The 15,157-nt window shown below is 40.4% G+C and overlaps 3 protein-coding genes across 4 annotated transcripts; all 3 read left to right on the top strand.

Annotated features, from left to right (window-relative positions):
- The first annotated feature begins 697 nt into the window (after positions 1-697).
- On the top strand, positions 698-5,529 carry slc25a34 (solute carrier family 25 member 34). Of its 2 annotated transcripts, none has more exons than XM_029501611.1 (6): positions 698-786; positions 1,203-1,893; positions 3,835-3,900; positions 4,253-4,405; positions 4,510-4,644; positions 4,744-5,529. In XM_029501611.1, the coding sequence occupies exons 2-6, from the start codon at positions 1,393-1,395 to the stop codon at positions 4,912-4,914; spliced, it is 1,026 nt and encodes a 341-aa protein (XP_029357471.1). In that variant the 5' UTR covers positions 698-786; positions 1,203-1,392; the 3' UTR covers positions 4,915-5,529. The 2 variants fall into 2 exon arrangements, with proteins under 2 accessions (XP_029357471.1, XP_029357470.1); XM_029501610.1 differs by having other exon boundaries at positions 702-786; positions 1,183-1,893.
- A 152-nt stretch (positions 5,530-5,681) lies between these two features.
- Positions 5,682-7,739, top strand: LOC115043294 (transmembrane protein 82-like). Its single transcript, XM_029501616.1, has 5 exons — positions 5,682-5,939; positions 6,084-6,156; positions 6,242-6,428; positions 6,555-6,972; positions 7,243-7,739. Exons 1-5 carry the CDS (start codon positions 5,858-5,860, stop codon positions 7,434-7,436), a joined length of 954 nt encoding a protein of 317 aa, XP_029357476.1. The 5' UTR covers positions 5,682-5,857; the 3' UTR covers positions 7,437-7,739.
- Positions 7,740-9,512: 1,773 nt separating this feature from the next.
- fblim1 (filamin binding LIM protein 1) lies at positions 9,513-14,158 on the top strand. The gene is made up of 8 exons (XM_029501608.1): positions 9,513-9,675; positions 9,976-10,345; positions 11,110-11,273; positions 11,852-11,939; positions 12,052-12,221; positions 12,566-12,744; positions 12,943-13,063; positions 13,167-14,158. The coding sequence occupies exons 2-8, from the start codon at positions 10,000-10,002 to the stop codon at positions 13,275-13,277; spliced, it is 1,179 nt and encodes a 392-aa protein (XP_029357468.1). The 5' UTR covers positions 9,513-9,675; positions 9,976-9,999; the 3' UTR covers positions 13,278-14,158.
- Positions 14,159-15,157: the final 999 nt, after the last annotated feature.

The following is a 15,157-nucleotide window of genomic DNA, read 5'->3' as shown; positions in this document are numbered from 1 at the left end:
CCTGCAAAGTATTTCACAAGAAGTGACAGCTTAGCCAACTTCAACTGTTCAAGAAGGCAGTGAGATCTGATCAAACGCTCCAGAGCAACAAATGGACTCTGTGATGTGATTTTATTGATTTGAGGGTGAAGAATGAGGAGGTCAAATGCATTTTGTTGGCATTGTGTTTAATAGTGCTGGCTAACAATGACCTCTAGTGGCTAATGATGACTCAAAAAAAAAGAAAAAAAAAGAAAGGGCAAATCGATGAGTCATTCCAACTGGACGTAATATCATTTGTAGCAAATGTTACCAATAGCCCAGACATTTCACAGAAAATACATACTACTGCATATCATTTATCTGTTTATAAAATTAATCTCCACAGCTAAATGTGTTCAAAGTAACTACCTAAATACAAATATTTAATGAAATCATATCATGCCAAAGGAAATGTACAGGTTTGCTTGTTTTGTTGGTGAGATTATCCATGGATTAACCTGGTTTTAAAACTCTTCTGAGCCAGCCTTAGGATCCTGGCCCTCACTCCACCCTCTCCCTTTTCTGACCAACAGCAACCTTTTACCCAGAGAGCTCCTATAGGGCAGGAGCTGGGGCAGTTATGAGCTGGGCCGTTTGATTGGTGTAGACTCAGGGATATGGTGAGGTGGCAGGCAGAACTCACTCTGTATTGGCTCTGAGCTGGAGGGGGTGGGGGGAGACTTTGACAATGAATGTGCTGAGGACACATGTTTACAATGATGGGAGAGAGGGGAAGCTTGGAGCTGTGCTGGACCACCAAACACTGTGAGTTTCTCAATGAAGCCACCAAATTCAAGAGATATTTTCTAATCTCTCAAAAGACAAGGAGTTTTCTCTTACAGTGCATTTTACCTCATGTTAGTGTGCGTGTTTGTATAGTTGTGTGGGAATTGAATGAATTTGACCCAAGTTTGTGTCAAATCCATCAAACTGTTTTCTGTTTATGTGGAACATTAAATTTTAGTTCGACACCTCTACATGCTGTAAATTTAAAGTTAAGTTGCCAAACAGGTTTGTCAGGTAATCAAAACCTGAGCACTTCCAGGAAGACAACAGCTTCTTTCCACACTTGCTGCACACTGTCCTGACGAACATTTGAAATGATGGGATGTGAAATGGTAAACAGAGATATACGGGTACAGTCTTGTGTCCTCCTTACAGATGGTGTGTCTCTTCAACAGACTGATAGTCGAGGAAGCTGATGACAATAGCTTCAGACAGATACCAGCGTGGCTCAGTGTCCTGTCGGAAACAGGCAGAACGAGTGTTCAATGAATCAGCACAAAAGCATTTTCTATGTAATTGATCCGGTCAATATACTGTCCCAGTTCACTAGAAAGTGAAAGAAGGAAGACAAGTCATTTCTCAGGTATGACCAGTGCTCAGCTGCAGGAAACATCATCCAAGGAGTCTGTGTTTGGTGCCCAAACTTCACCCAGGATGGCATCCGCTGTGTCTGCAGTTCCCTGTGGTGTGTTGAGCCCATCCTCACCCCGTCCAGCTGTCTGGCCTCCTCTGGACTTTTGCCTGGGTGCTCTTGCCTGCTGCACAGCCTGTGTGTTCACCAACCCTCTTGAAGTTGTGAAGACTCGTCTCCAGCTTCAGGGAGAGTTGCGTGCACGGGGATCCTACAAGAGGCACTATCGTGGGGTCCTGCAGGCGCTCTGGGTGGTGGGCCGCACAGATGGTATCCGGGGCCTGCAGAAGGGGCTCTCAGTTGGGCTGATGTACCAGGGTGTCATGAATGGTGTGAGGCTGGGTTCCTACTCCTACTGTGAACTTTTGGGTCTCACATCATTCCATGGAGGAAGTCTGTTGTCGGGGGCAGGGGCCGGCGCACTGGGTGCCTTCATTGCCTCACCTGCTTACCTGGTAAGTTTAGATACATTTTTCCTCTCTTATTCTGCAACTTTTGGGATCTATAGTGTTCCTAAAAAAATATATATATTAAGGTAACATCGGCTGCTTTGGTGCCTGCCACCTTTTTCTAAATATCTACTCTGTTTAATTTCCATTTTTTAAGTCCAGCTCCACATGGTGGATGTAGCTGTTACTGTCAGTGCATTGTGCTTAACAGGAGTCACGTCTTATAATCCTGTTGCTTGTTAATATTTTACCTCCAATATTGAGAAGACTGTCGTCCATCATGGTGTCATGTTCGTATCTTTCATACTGACTTTGTGTGAAGTTAAAAGCCCTCATGTAATTGAAACCCTGTTTACTATTGAATGTAGCTCTCAACTGATTAGATTACACTCAGCATGCTCAGTATAGAATGTAAAGAAGTCAGTATACATGTGAGAGAAAACCAAAGTGATGATGACCAGAGGGGACATGCTCAGAGATCTGACTGCTAATAGTTTTCTGAGGCAGGAATGTGTGACATGAAGCCAAAGTCTTTCAGCCCATTACTGTTTTTATGCAAACAGGCAGTTGAATGAAGAACATTGTGATCTATAGAAACCAGTGCATGTTTACTCGTGTTGGATCAGTAATTGAAGTAGAGGTCAGCCACCCTCAAGCTGTCTTCTGTAGTAGCTAAATACGTGTTGGTCAATAGCTGTTAGACATTACAGTACAATGTCTGTCCAAAGTTCACTCAGTTAAGTCACCATTTCACACAAGCTGCAGCAGGACAATCAATCACAATCACAATGCACAATCAAGGATGAATTAAAATTTTTCTCATTTGCAATACTCATTGGTTTGTCTGTAAGATGAATCAGTTTTTGGTTGCTGTTATCATTTCTCCTATCCACACTGGCACATGGAAATTCGTTATTTAAACACAATATAAAAGGAACTAGACCGTGCCCAAGCATTTTAATGTTTAGGTCAAGCTAATAAGTGGATGTCTTACAAAGCTGTGGTCTTTTTTGGTAATACAAGCCTTCCATATTTGATTTCCAGTTTAAATGAGTGAGGCCACTCACATATACCAGTTTTTATTTTCAGCCAGAGCAAAAGCTTGTGAGGAAAAGTAACCAGAGCGAGGTTAATCATAAATAGCTCATCATCTACATTTTTTTATTTAAATATAGTCAGATGCTAATAAGCTTTGTGTAATCGTACAATCATTTAATTTCCTGTCTGTCCCATGAGAAGCACAACTGGGCTCAGCTCTGCAGATGATTTCTGCAAAGACATAGGCCTATGAAATCAAACGAGATTTAAAGCACTCATCTGTTTTTCAATGTCGCTGTCATCCTTTCCAGATCCTCACATTTATATGTACATGTTGCTTTTTAACCCAAAGGCAGTGATGTTGTTTGTTTGTTTGTTTGTTTGTTTTTTTTTACTCTGACTGGCCGACAGTACAATTTAAACCACCTAACCTTTTGCTCCATCATGGAAAGACAATCTTGTGTGATGATATATTTGTTTGTATTCTAGGTCGATAAATATACCTCGCGTTTGCTTCAGACAAACTACTACTTCTCCAAATAGAAAGTATCTTGTGTCTTCCTGAGTTGTGCTGTTGGCAGTGAATGGAGAGAGGTTGAGGTTAAATGGCGAGGCTTCTTGTTTATTGTGCATACTGTGAGTGTGCTCTGCATGCTGACTCCTAAGGCTTGCCACAAATGAATGATTCAGGACATTAGGTAGAGCAGTTTGAGCAGTACATGCTTTCCAGCTGATTCCTGGTTACATGAGCAGAGTTATACAACTCATTGTGGCATCTGACTCAGACATTATCTGAAAGAAAGCCACTTTTATATGGACATGGTTCATTTTCAGCTCTTTATTTCGAGCAGTCTGGTGGATACAAAGTGAACGCATTCAAACTTTTGTGTGCTGCATTTTAATTCTTAGGTGAAGACTCATCTACAAGCTCAAAGTGTGGAAGCCATAGCAGTAGGTCATCAACATAACCATCTGGTAAGATATGCATACCCAAAATAAGACACATAAATACATAATAAGTAGATTTTATATGGAAATCAGATGCGTTACTTATAGAAAAGCAGCAATAACAAAGTTTACATTTACTAGATTATTGGCAAGTCCTTCATCCATGTCCGTCTTTAGATGTTGAACAGCGTTGCCACTGTTACAATGATATGCTAACAGGGATCAAATGTAATTTTTAAACAAGCTTAATATACCTACAGTGCAAATTGCTCACACAAGGGAAGTCACTAATTTCTTTTACCCTAAACATAATAGAAAAGCATACACGGCACTGTTATCTATGCCTTCTTATTTACTTTCCACCTTCTTTTTGCTCCAGGGAGTGTCTGATGCCTTTGTTACCATTTATAGAAGGGAAGGTGTCATTGGTCTTTGGAGGGGTGTGAATGGAGCCGTGCCTCGAGTCATGGTAGGATCAGCTGCTCAACTGGCAACCTTCACATCGGCCAAAGAGTGGGTGTCGCACTCCCAGGTAGACGTGATGAACAGCTGACATTTTCACACTACATGCAACTGAACATCTGCCATCACGCATCAGCCAAAGGACAGTGTGTAAGCTCCTTTCTTTCCTTGCAGTGGCTTGGTTCAAACAGATGGCTCACAGCTCTGATTGCGGCCATGATCAGTGGAGTCGCAGTGGCTGTCACAATGACCCCGTTTGACGTCATCAGCACAAGGCTCTACAATCAGCCAGTAGATGAGTGCCGAAGGGTGAGCTGTGGTATTCTTTAGTATTTCATCATTTTTCTTGCACTCAGTGTAGAGGACTTCAGTTAGATTGAGTTCTGTTTTCCTTTTCTTCCTTTTAAGGGACGTCTGTACCATGGATTTGCAGACTGTATGCTGAAGGTCTGCCAAGCGGAAGGCCTGTTTGGGCTGTACAAAGGCATGGGTCCTGTCTTCCTGCGCTTGGCCCCCCACACAGTGCTCAGTATGTTATTCTGGGACCTGATGAGGGATCAGGCAGCAAAGGTCAACTAGAGCCAAGGAAGGAGCTAAAACATCCAAAATGCCTGCTTAGAATGACTAGGCTCAGTCGTAGATGTCAGAGTGGTCCATCAGTGAGTGTGAGATGAATCTCAAGAAAAGGTTTGACATTTTGCCAAAAAATCACAAAATGTCAAACTATTCCTTTAAGTGAGACTTGTCCCTGTTGCAGGAAGCAAGAACAATGAAGGAACATTCAAATAATGAACAGATGTTGCACATACTCACAAACATTATGATAAAAAACATCGAAGTTCTCAGATATAAAAAGCGAATGATAAACTATCAGGTTTTACCTTAAAATACCTCAAATAATGAATTTGAGTAAAGTGACTCCCTCTTAAGCAACGAAGTGCCGAAAATCTAACACAATCTGGATTATTAAAACATAAACACTCTATGCTAGTGTGTATAATCCAGTGTGGCTGCTCTAATATGTCACAGTTTCATAGCTACAGTTGCCTTTTCTTTCATGTCTGTTTGTTTTTATCGACTGCCATATGAACTGCTCATAACTAAATGATTTGATGGTTTTATTTTCATAGTCAGGTACTTAAAGTCTTTGAACAGCAATTAATAATAATAAAGATTTTTTTTGTATAAAATGAATATATGTTTGTTGTTGTCATCTTTGTGCGATATCAAAGAGAGAGGTGATTTTATTCAGACCCATCTGAAAGGTGCCTGAATGTCCTATCTCTAAACCTAATCATCTTATTTGAAAAGACTTTGAGTAGCTTTTATCAAGGAATGGTGACACTGAGAACAAGAGTCAATCACATTTGACCTTTGGATCGGCAGTTGGAGCCACTCCGACCTGACCTGAGGAAGTGTGAAGTCTTTATAAAGTAAAATGATGTGTTAGTCACTGTTGTTTCTGTGCAAATGTGTAGCTAATAGGGGTTTTCTTTTTTATTTGTCACTGAAAACATAAGAAATGTTTTTCCCCTTCTCCTGGATCCTGGGAACTTCTGAATGGTTGCCTTTTGGTTTAAACCCAATAGACTGTTTTCTTCAAGGTTAGTTTGATGTTTTTCATCCTTCTGGCAAAAGTCTTTATTTGTTTTTCCTCTAGATTCTCAACATGTCTGCAGACAGTCTCCCTAGATATGTGGTTGTATTTGGTTGTGGTGTTTTGGGTTTATTTTGTTTTATTTCCAAAGGTCTTGTTGGTGCCTGTGGAATATCTGTGCTGTGCAGTTTAACGAGAGTTTATCACTTCAATCAGACATGCACGTGAGTTTACTATGGTGAAAAATTGGGTGGGATATGAAAGAAATTTCAAGAGCAGTCATCATTCTCTAATCTGATCTTCACACAGTGAATCTGAAGTTGAAACTAAAAAGAAGTCGTCCTCACCCACCAGTCCTCTGAGAGGGAACTGGAAGACAACAGTCCAGTTCTGGTCCCTGACGCTCCTCCTGTCTGCGGTGGGCTCGAGGGCCTCCTCTCTTATAGTGCTGGAGTTTTCCCTCAGAGCTGTTTCTGCCTGGCTTTCAGCAGGACGGGCAAGTTCTTAAAACACACAGAGCAGCTGATAGCACAATTATTTAGTATTTTGTGTTCTATGTATATGTCAGGGGTTAATTTCTCATTGTTTTCAAAAAACGCTTTTGGATTTGTTTTCATCTCAGGATGCTGACAGCAGAGGCCTTGACCTCCTCCTGATCCAGTGCCAGTTTTCACTGGGTTGCTGCCTCACCTGTACTCTGGACTTCCTCCATCAGGGGGCTCCACACAGCTCCTTCAGTTTGTTTCTGGCAGCTGCACTCAGCTGGGCACTGGCAAGTGTTGGCCATGGTCTGTGGATCCATGTGGCCAGACTCTACCCACTGCATAGCACAGAGCGTTGCTGTGGGAAATGCATCACCCTCCTGACCTCTGGACACACCATTCTGGCTTCACTGCAAAGAGCGGTTGTCTTGGTTTTTGCTCTAGCAACTGTGGCTTCGACCGCCATGGTTTATGACCACTTCCTGTGTCAGAAGGATGCTCTAAAGTTGTGGATTCCACTGATACTCTGCTACACTATGCTGGTGGTCTATATTCAAGGTGATGTTTTGGGACGCTGTGTGCTAAACGAAAATGGTCCTTTAAGAAGACATCCCGAGATGGAAAGAAACGGTAGATTAGATTAGTCTAAGAGGGAAAACTAGTGTGGTTACCCAAGTACAGTGATTAAAAAAGAAGCACAACACTTAGTCAATAACAGTAATAACATCAATACACAAACTAGTAGTTATAGCATTAATTAACTTTAAATGGCAGAAACAACTTTCTGAAAATATTGTTTAACACTCTTTTTTTTATCATGTTAAGCAGAGGATCAGAATCAGCAGACTTCTTCAGAAACCCTCATGCGCATTGTCGTGGTGCGACTGGGAGCCTTACTGGTGCTCATGCTGACAGTGGGCAACTGGTCTGATGTCCTTCACATCCTCTTCACTTTCTTGGGAGAGGCGGTCTGTTTGCTGCCCACTCAGGACCTCCTGCAAGCTGTGTTAAAGTCTGTATGAATGAACTTTCCCACTCAAAATGATGGATTTAATTTTTTCCCATATTTGCATTTAAGCTGTCACCCCTACAACATGACCTTTTTCATATTATTCATTTTATATGGCTGTTACTGCGTAGTATAGTGGTGAATTGTAAAAAAATGACCTTTGGCATTTAATGGTCATGCTTCTTTCTTTTTTTTTCTAGGAGGACGAAGCAACAGTCTCCAGTCACAAAACAAATGAATCCACAGAGACCCGAGGTCTACCTCAAAAACCAATCACAGTAATATTCAATATTACCATGAATAATAAAAAGATTATTCTTACCTCTAAAGTTGTGCATTGACTGTTACTGAACCTTACTGAACCTCACAGCATGGAGAGGAAGGACTTGTTACTGGGCACACGTATATATGTATATGTATATATATATATATATATATATATATATATATATATATAAATAGATAGATAGATAGATAGATAGATAGATAGTCATGGGAAATGTAGGATCCACGTTTGTGTGTTTTGTTTTGCTTTACCTTTATTCAAGACTAAACCACAGATTGTTTCCGCTTCTGCTTCGCATTTCTCATGATCTCTTTTCTATTCTTTATCCAAAAACTCCACAGGCCTTATTTCCAAAGTCTTCTCTTAACTGTTACCCAAAGGAAAACCAAAAGTTTTCTTTTTGGGATTTCTCTCTCAGTGGTAGTCTTCCCACCCTTGCAGATGTTTACAGTTAGGAAATCAGCATTTGCTGTAATTTTGAACAATTGTCGTTTTTCCTATCTACTGTGTTTCTTCCTGTTTCTCTCTTTATTTCCCTTCATTCATTTAATTCCTTTTTGTTTTCCAAAATATCCAAAACCAAAACCTCTCAAAAGATTCAAGGAAAGCATGTCATGATGTTGAAGAGTAAATTGAAAAGTCATGTTGTTAGAAGCAGGGAAGAGGTTTAGAGGGTTTAATGGGGATTTTAGCTGTTGGGGGGGTAGGCGGAGCATGGAGGTCTGGGGATTGTGTCATCAGTAGGCATGCTCCCTCCTGCAGCCATAACATCACTGCAGCATTCCTTTCCACGGAGCTGGAACAACAGAGACCCCCATCACTCTCCTCATCTCTGTCTCCTGTTAACCCTCTCTTGCACATTCCTGCCTCGCTCCATGTTGATCAAGAAAGCTTTACTCAACATCCAGTTCCCTGTTCTATCCTCCTTTTTGAATCCCGGGAAAAGGGGCAGACGTCACCAAGTTTAAGTCCAGAATCTAACCACAATATTTGCTGTTCAGCAGACCTGATATTGTTCAGAGTTATTCTGGTGGAAAGCAGCAAAAACAACAAAGCAGCTTTTTCATAGCTTTCACTGACATCACTTACTGCCCCCCTTCTCTTAATATAGCAACATCTCCTCTTGCACAATGCCCTGATTCATTGCACTGTAATACTGCTGCTCCTTATGCAGCTAAATGTAAAAGTATCCTCAGGAGAGACTGATAAAGTGCACCACATTTTAATAGAAAATGTGCTCCACTCCAGACAGTTGGTGAGGCTCAAATGGAAGCAATGCCATGAGACGCTGATAGTGAATCAAGGCCAAAGTGATAGTGGGGGAAGGGAAGAAGGAAAGAGGGAGAAGAAAAAAGCAGGCAGACGCAATGAGGGAGGTAGGGAAAATAAAGCTGACAGAACAATAAGGCAGACCTGCACATGAGAGGGAAAGAAGGGCGGCTGAGACAGAGAGCTGTTAGCAAAGGCAGGTACAGTCACATCCTGCTGGCATGCAGAAAGATAAAGAAGTGGGAGGTGACTGTGTGTCTACATTAATGAGAGACTTTCTGACATGATATTACATTGTTGCATAACTTAATGTGAGTGTGTGTGTCTACGTGCATATGTGCCAGTGAGTGTGTGAGCTCTTGCCAAGTTTTCATAGTAGATGAATGTGTCATGCTTTTACAGAACTTTGCCCAAGATTAACTGTTCACCTTTTACGGTTCGGAGGGAGGTGGTATTGTCATTCAGCCAGAGAAAGAGGAGGGGTCGGTGGACGGGAGAGTTGGGGAGGGAGGAACAGAAGGAAAAGGAGTGGCCTTCTGCAGATAGCTGCCCTCTCTGCCAGAGTAAAGTCTTCTCACTGTGGCTGCTTGTAGGAGGGAAAACAAACCAGAAGTTTTGAGATACAGAACAAGGAAGGAGAGAGAAGGAAAAAAAAAAGAGAGAGAGAGAACCGTCTTCAAGCCACATTTTCTCCCAGGTATGTAATGGCAGCTTGCAGCCAGTGTGAGTGGGTTTAAAGCAAACAGAAGAGTCATATTTATTCTTTCTGCATGAAAACCATTCATTATAGTCAAAGAGAGCTGTGAGTATGTGAATCTACCCCTCCAGTGAGAGTGAGCACTCACACTGAGCAGACTGAGAGGGTGTGTACACTAGTTAAGTGATCAGATAAAAATGTTCACCTCTCATATGCTTTATTCTTACACTCAAGTGATATGACTCTTGGTGCTATGATCTGTAAAACAATATCCTAATCGTCGTCCTGTCCTCCTGTCAGGCTGTATGTGGGTTAAAGAGAGTCATGGCATCAGCAGCTTCACCAAAAAGGATGGTGTCCTCAGTCTTTATCACTCTGGCATCTCCTTATCGAGCCACTGTAACACAGCAGCAGCCTGCCCTCCAGGCTCACAGTGCCTCGGCTCGGGACAAGCAGCATACTGCTGTACGAGTCAGTCCAAGCGACAGCATCCCCTCCCTCCGACATAGGAAAGAGGAGCCTTCACCGTCCAAATGTTACAGCAGTGTGGACAGCAAAGACCAGGGCCGTGCAGGGGCCCCAGTCCAGGCTTCAGAACTGCAGAATCGCAAACCCGCTCAACCTGGACCCAGCAGAGGGAAGCTAAGAGGAGATGACAAACGTACTGCAGGTATTTATGAAAATGTATTCTTTTTAATCTTGGCTTCAATGCAATAACCACTGCACCAAACCCTGACCTGTTTCTGAATTCCCATGGTGGGATTCCCAGTTCATGTATTATTGGTTACTCTATGTAACTATGACCTCATATATATTATATTTGTTTAAAAGGTTTAAGTATGAGGCCTTTAAGAGATTGTAGCTAAAGATTACAACTTTGCTGAGCTTGACTGATTCCGGTAGCCTGCTTATCAACTTTGCATGACGTTAGTGGTGCCAGCTAGGTTAGTTGCATTTTGGGTAATTTGGGTCACAATTCTGCTGCATCCACTTTTTAGCAGGGGTGCCATAAATCTATAGGTGCTACACAGGTTCTGTAATTTTTTTGTTTTCAGCATTCTCATGCTTTTAGTATTTATTTTGTCATCTTGGGAACAATAATGAATCATCTGTGAAAAACAGCTGCTGAATGTGATTGCATTTTGTTTCCTGTTTTGTGAACATATCTTAGTCATATATGTCTAGAAGACTTAACTTTTTTTCTCTTATTTTCTCTTATTTTATTTTTTCCCCCTTTTCATTAACTTTTATGGGTCCATGCATTTCATGTACAAATACAATGTATATGTGTTTATGCAGTAGATATACATGGTTTCAACTAAGTGTTATTCTGAATTTCAGGAAACGTAATTACTTACTGGAAACCATTGAGACAATTTTTCTGTGAAAGTTACAATAAAGTGCCTAAAAAAATGTATTTTTCTTTGCAAACAGAGCTCTTCCCTCCTTCTCCTCCTCCTCCTCCTGCTACTGCTGCCCTGCCTTCATCCCTAGGAGCTAGGCTCCATGAGGAATCAGCACCAATTCCACCTCCTCCTGCCCAGACACCTCCGTCACACCCTCTGACCCCAGGCCAACCGCCACTTTACAACACAGAGGTAGGCAGACTTCTCTCTGTCCCTAACTATTAATCACATTTTCATCTGACCAATCTTCATGTTTACCACTGATGTCATTTACTATTTTAAACATTTTCAATCCCACTTTCCCTATATAACTGTACATATACAGTTTTTTCCCACAACGAAGGATTACAACTTTGCACGACTTTTACAGATTCTGTATTATGTTCTGCAGCAGTTGTGAAGAGCCATCTGCAATACCCATCATGAAGGAAAAAAAAACAGCTGTCTTTTAAGGATAGTGATGAGAAGGACTGTACACATTTTCCTTCCACAAACACAGATCTTTCCAAACTGCTCATATCTTCAAGCAATTTTTATTACAGCATTTGTTCCTGTCTTTTCAGTGTGTACGAACTCTGCACACAAAACAGGAAATGAGCTGAGTCTGTGTTTTCCCTTTTTTTTTTTTTTTCTCAAAAAAGATCATCCATAAACTGTGAAGAATTGTCGCATTGTGTGGTTCTTCTTGTGAGGCCAAACTCCATTGTGACCTGATCGGTTGTCTCAGTCTGAGGTTTAGTTTTACATGAACAGAATTTTTTACCTTCTAGGCGGAAACAAGCACACCATCTAGTGGGTTAAACGAAGATGAACAGTCCCATGGGATCCATAAAAACGGCGAAGATTCAAACAGCAAAGGTAACATAATCTCTATTTACACAGTAACCACTCAGGCTTCAAACTGCTCTGCTTTGCCAACACACATATTATTATAATCTGCTCTTATATTTCATGTCTGTGTACAATACAGAGGTGTGTGGCTTCTGCCGGAAACCTGTGGCTCTTTCTGAACCCGCAATAGAGGCTTTAAACAGGACTTACCATGATGGATGCTTCCAGTGTAGATCTTGTCACATCCCCCTAGCTGGTAAACATTATTACAACAAAGCAGGAATCCCACTCTGTGAAGCCTGTTACCAGGTAGGTCCAAGTAAATACACCCTCCAATATGTTTCAATTATATGTCTTTGTAAAGGATCAGTTCAATGTTTGTTTCCAAGTATCTGTGTTTTACATTGTTTGACATTTTTTTGACTGTGATAAGCTTGCTAGCTTCACTTGAGATCAACCTGCATAGACCTTAAATTTCCTTAAAATTCATTAATTGCAGTTAAGTTCGTGTTATCTGTTGTGAGTCTTTGTCATTTTCGAATGGTTGTTGGTGCATCTGGAGACTGGTTTTATGCCTGACTGCAATGTAACAAAGGAGCCAAGTTGGAAGTGTCTGGAAATATACTTCATTTAACCATTTCTTTCTGTCTTAGACCAGTCTGGAACTTTGTTGGGCATGTGGCGAAGTCATAACAGACCATGTGATCCGCGCACTAGAGCGAGCTTATCATCCATCTTGTTTCACTTGTACAACATGTAACCAACAAATTGGAGAGCAAGCGTTCGCTCAGGGAGAAGTTGGAGAGGTGTATTGCCTCCAGGACTACTACAGGTATACTACTGATAGAGTAAAATATATCACAAGCATTAAAGGGGAACTTTATTAAAGCTACGGAACTTTAAATCTTATATTATTCTATTTCGAATTTTCCGTTTATTGTACTTTAAATGTATATCTTCATGTTGAGTAGAGTGTTTTGATTCCCTCTGTAGAGAACGATGCTGAACAGTTTTTCTTTTGTCCTTGAAGGAAGTATGCTCCCAAGTGTAGCGCCTGTAACCAGCTAATTATTCCAAAAGAGGACGGAACTGACAGCTACACCGTTGAATGTCTGGGAAACGCCTACCATGAGAACTGCTACAGATGTGAGGTAGGTGCTCTGAGAGCAAACATTACACTGTACACAGACTGATGTATGCAAGCACACAGACACATGTTCGTCAACATGAGATAATCTTTCATTTTGTCTTCAGGTCTGTGTCATCCAGCTCTCCCCCGAACCAAATGAGCACGGCTGCTATCCCTTGGACGGGAAGATGCTTTGCAAATCTTGCCATCTGAACCTGATTTCCGGCCAGCACTAACACTGGCCCTGATGCCTGTGACAAACTGCAACCACGGGAAAACGCCACAACACCAGGTTTAAAGAGATGGGAGACTATACGTGTATGCAAGGATCTAGCATAGGAATGTCATACATTTTTTTCAGTATAACATTGATGAAATATGGTTATTTTTTAGAATATATCATGCTTTTCTGAAGATCCTCCTCTACTCTTTTTATACTTGATAATTTTGCACTCAATAAACTCTCCAAAATGCACCAAATATATTTATGCAACAGACTCACAATGAAAATTGTTACATTTTTTGTGATAAGCCTTCATCAGTATACTGTTTCTTGATCACATTAACGCTTTATATAAAAAAACTTTATATTAAATAAACACAAAACCAACTATATAAAAAATAATATATTTTATCTCCAGAAAGACTTCAACTTACATGACGTTTGTTAAATTACACATAAACTATTGTTAAGTGTTAAGATTTTGTTAAGATATTGATTCAACAAACGACAAAAAACAAGCAACAGATTCGACTCATCATCTCAGTGCATTAGATAATACAAAATATAAATGTGGTTTATCTGAAATTGTGTATAATAGAACAAAAAGAAAATTCTGAATCAACCACTAATAACCAAAAATCCCAAAATAATTTTAGTTCATGCCATTACATTCACATTTACCACAAATACCACCAAGTATTTTGCCACAACAAGAAACTATTTGTATTGATTTGATCACAGTATTAAAATCTCATTTAGATCTCAGTGTAGTTACTTGGGTATTTATGCTTTATATCTCAAAATGACCTGTTTGTGGAATTATATAATTGTGTATTATAAACATTGATTACAACATTTTTGAGATAAAAAGTATTTGTGTTTCTATTCATCATATTTCAGTTTTTCTTTTCTTCTATTTCTGTAGTTATAGTCCTAAATATTATAATCATGTTTTTTGTCTAGATTATTTTGTCTGGTATTTGAAGTCAGACAAATTCACTTTCAAGATGAAGAAATGGCACATTGTTGTTCTCACAAATGAAAAGCTGAATTCATGAGAAATAAAACACAGCCTAACTCAGTTCAAGATCTCGGCTATGTAAAAGACACAGTTCAGTCCGTTTGCTGCTTTTGCATCTCTTCTCTGTTTATGCCATTGTTACATTATGGCATTGCATTAAGTGTTATAATCCCATTGTACCATGATGCGCCCCCCCGAGACTTAGAGACTGGCAGGAACTGAACCAGTGTCACCAAGTAGGACCTTGTAGCGTCCCATTAATGAGGCGTGTGCTCTACATACCATACAACTGGCACTCCGTGTCAGTGTGTTTTGTTATACAACATGAACATAGCCTTACATTAGGTGTTCCAAGAATGACATTTGACAAGTTATGTTTCAGGCTCTTCAAGTTTTTCCTGTTTGCACAAAGCACTGGGGCAACATGAACATTCAATTTCATTTAAAATGCTAAATACTGTCATTGAAGATCATGAGTCTCCTGTATTTGTATTTCCTGCTGATTTAGACATAAAGCAAACATACTTAGTCATATCAGTCATATCGGTGGATGAAATATTTTTGAATGGGGAAAACCCATTTTTGAGCAAGGATGGGCACAAATTTGGTTTTATTTTTGACTGCCTTTTTGTCTTTGGGTTTTGAGGTTTGAAACCACAATTTTAACACATTTTCATTATTTATTTAGACACTTGTCACAAGATGAAGATTCAATTGCAGCCTCATCTCAGTGTGTGACTTGTTTATCAGTTTATACCTAAATGAGACAGGTAACCATCAGTTCATCTAAAAGGTTTCACATGTTGTTCTTTATAATCAAGCCTTAATGCTAATTATCTTCTGTCTAGCTGACACTAGCACAATACTTAAAA

The sequence above is a fragment of the Echeneis naucrates genome, chromosome 5 (genome assembly GCF_900963305.1).
Source record: "Echeneis naucrates chromosome 5, fEcheNa1.1, whole genome shotgun sequence".
NCBI lineage: Eukaryota > Metazoa > Chordata > Actinopteri > Carangiformes > Echeneidae > Echeneis > Echeneis naucrates.
Note: the sequence above shows the minus strand (reverse complement) of the source record. Positions and strands in the feature narration are given on the sequence as shown.

What these genes read in the sequence shown, in the direction of transcription:
- LOC115043294 (XM_029501616.1), top strand. Translation starts at nt 5,858, where the DNA reads ATGTTTTTCCCCTTCTCCTGGATCCTGGGAACTTCTGAATGGTTGCCT. An exon ending in CACTTCAATCAGACATGCAC is followed by an intron (nt 6,157 to 6,241) that starts GTGAGTTTACTA and finishes ATCTTCACACAG; the next exon opens with TGAATCTGAAGTTGAAACTA. An exon ending in GCTGGTGGTCTATATTCAAG is followed by an intron (nt 6,973 to 7,242) that starts GTGATGTTTTGG and finishes CATGTTAAGCAG; the next exon opens with AGGATCAGAATCAGCAGACT.
- slc25a34 (XM_029501611.1), top strand. Translation starts at nt 1,393, where the DNA reads ATGACCAGTGCTCAGCTGCAGGAAACATCATCCAAGGAGTCTGTGTTT. An exon ending in AGTGGGTGTCGCACTCCCAG is followed by an intron (nt 4,406 to 4,509) that starts GTAGACGTGATG and finishes CTTTCCTTGCAG; the next exon opens with TGGCTTGGTTCAAACAGATG. An exon ending in CAGTAGATGAGTGCCGAAGG is followed by an intron (nt 4,645 to 4,743) that starts GTGAGCTGTGGT and finishes CTTCCTTTTAAG; the next exon opens with GGACGTCTGTACCATGGATT.
- fblim1 (XM_029501608.1), top strand. Translation starts at nt 10,000, where the DNA reads ATGGCATCAGCAGCTTCACCAAAAAGGATGGTGTCCTCAGTCTTTATC. An exon ending in CGAAGATTCAAACAGCAAAG is followed by an intron (nt 11,940 to 12,051) that starts GTAACATAATCT and finishes TGTACAATACAG; the next exon opens with AGGTGTGTGGCTTCTGCCGG. An exon ending in AGAACTGCTACAGATGTGAG is followed by an intron (nt 13,064 to 13,166) that starts GTAGGTGCTCTG and finishes TTTTGTCTTCAG; the next exon opens with GTCTGTGTCATCCAGCTCTC.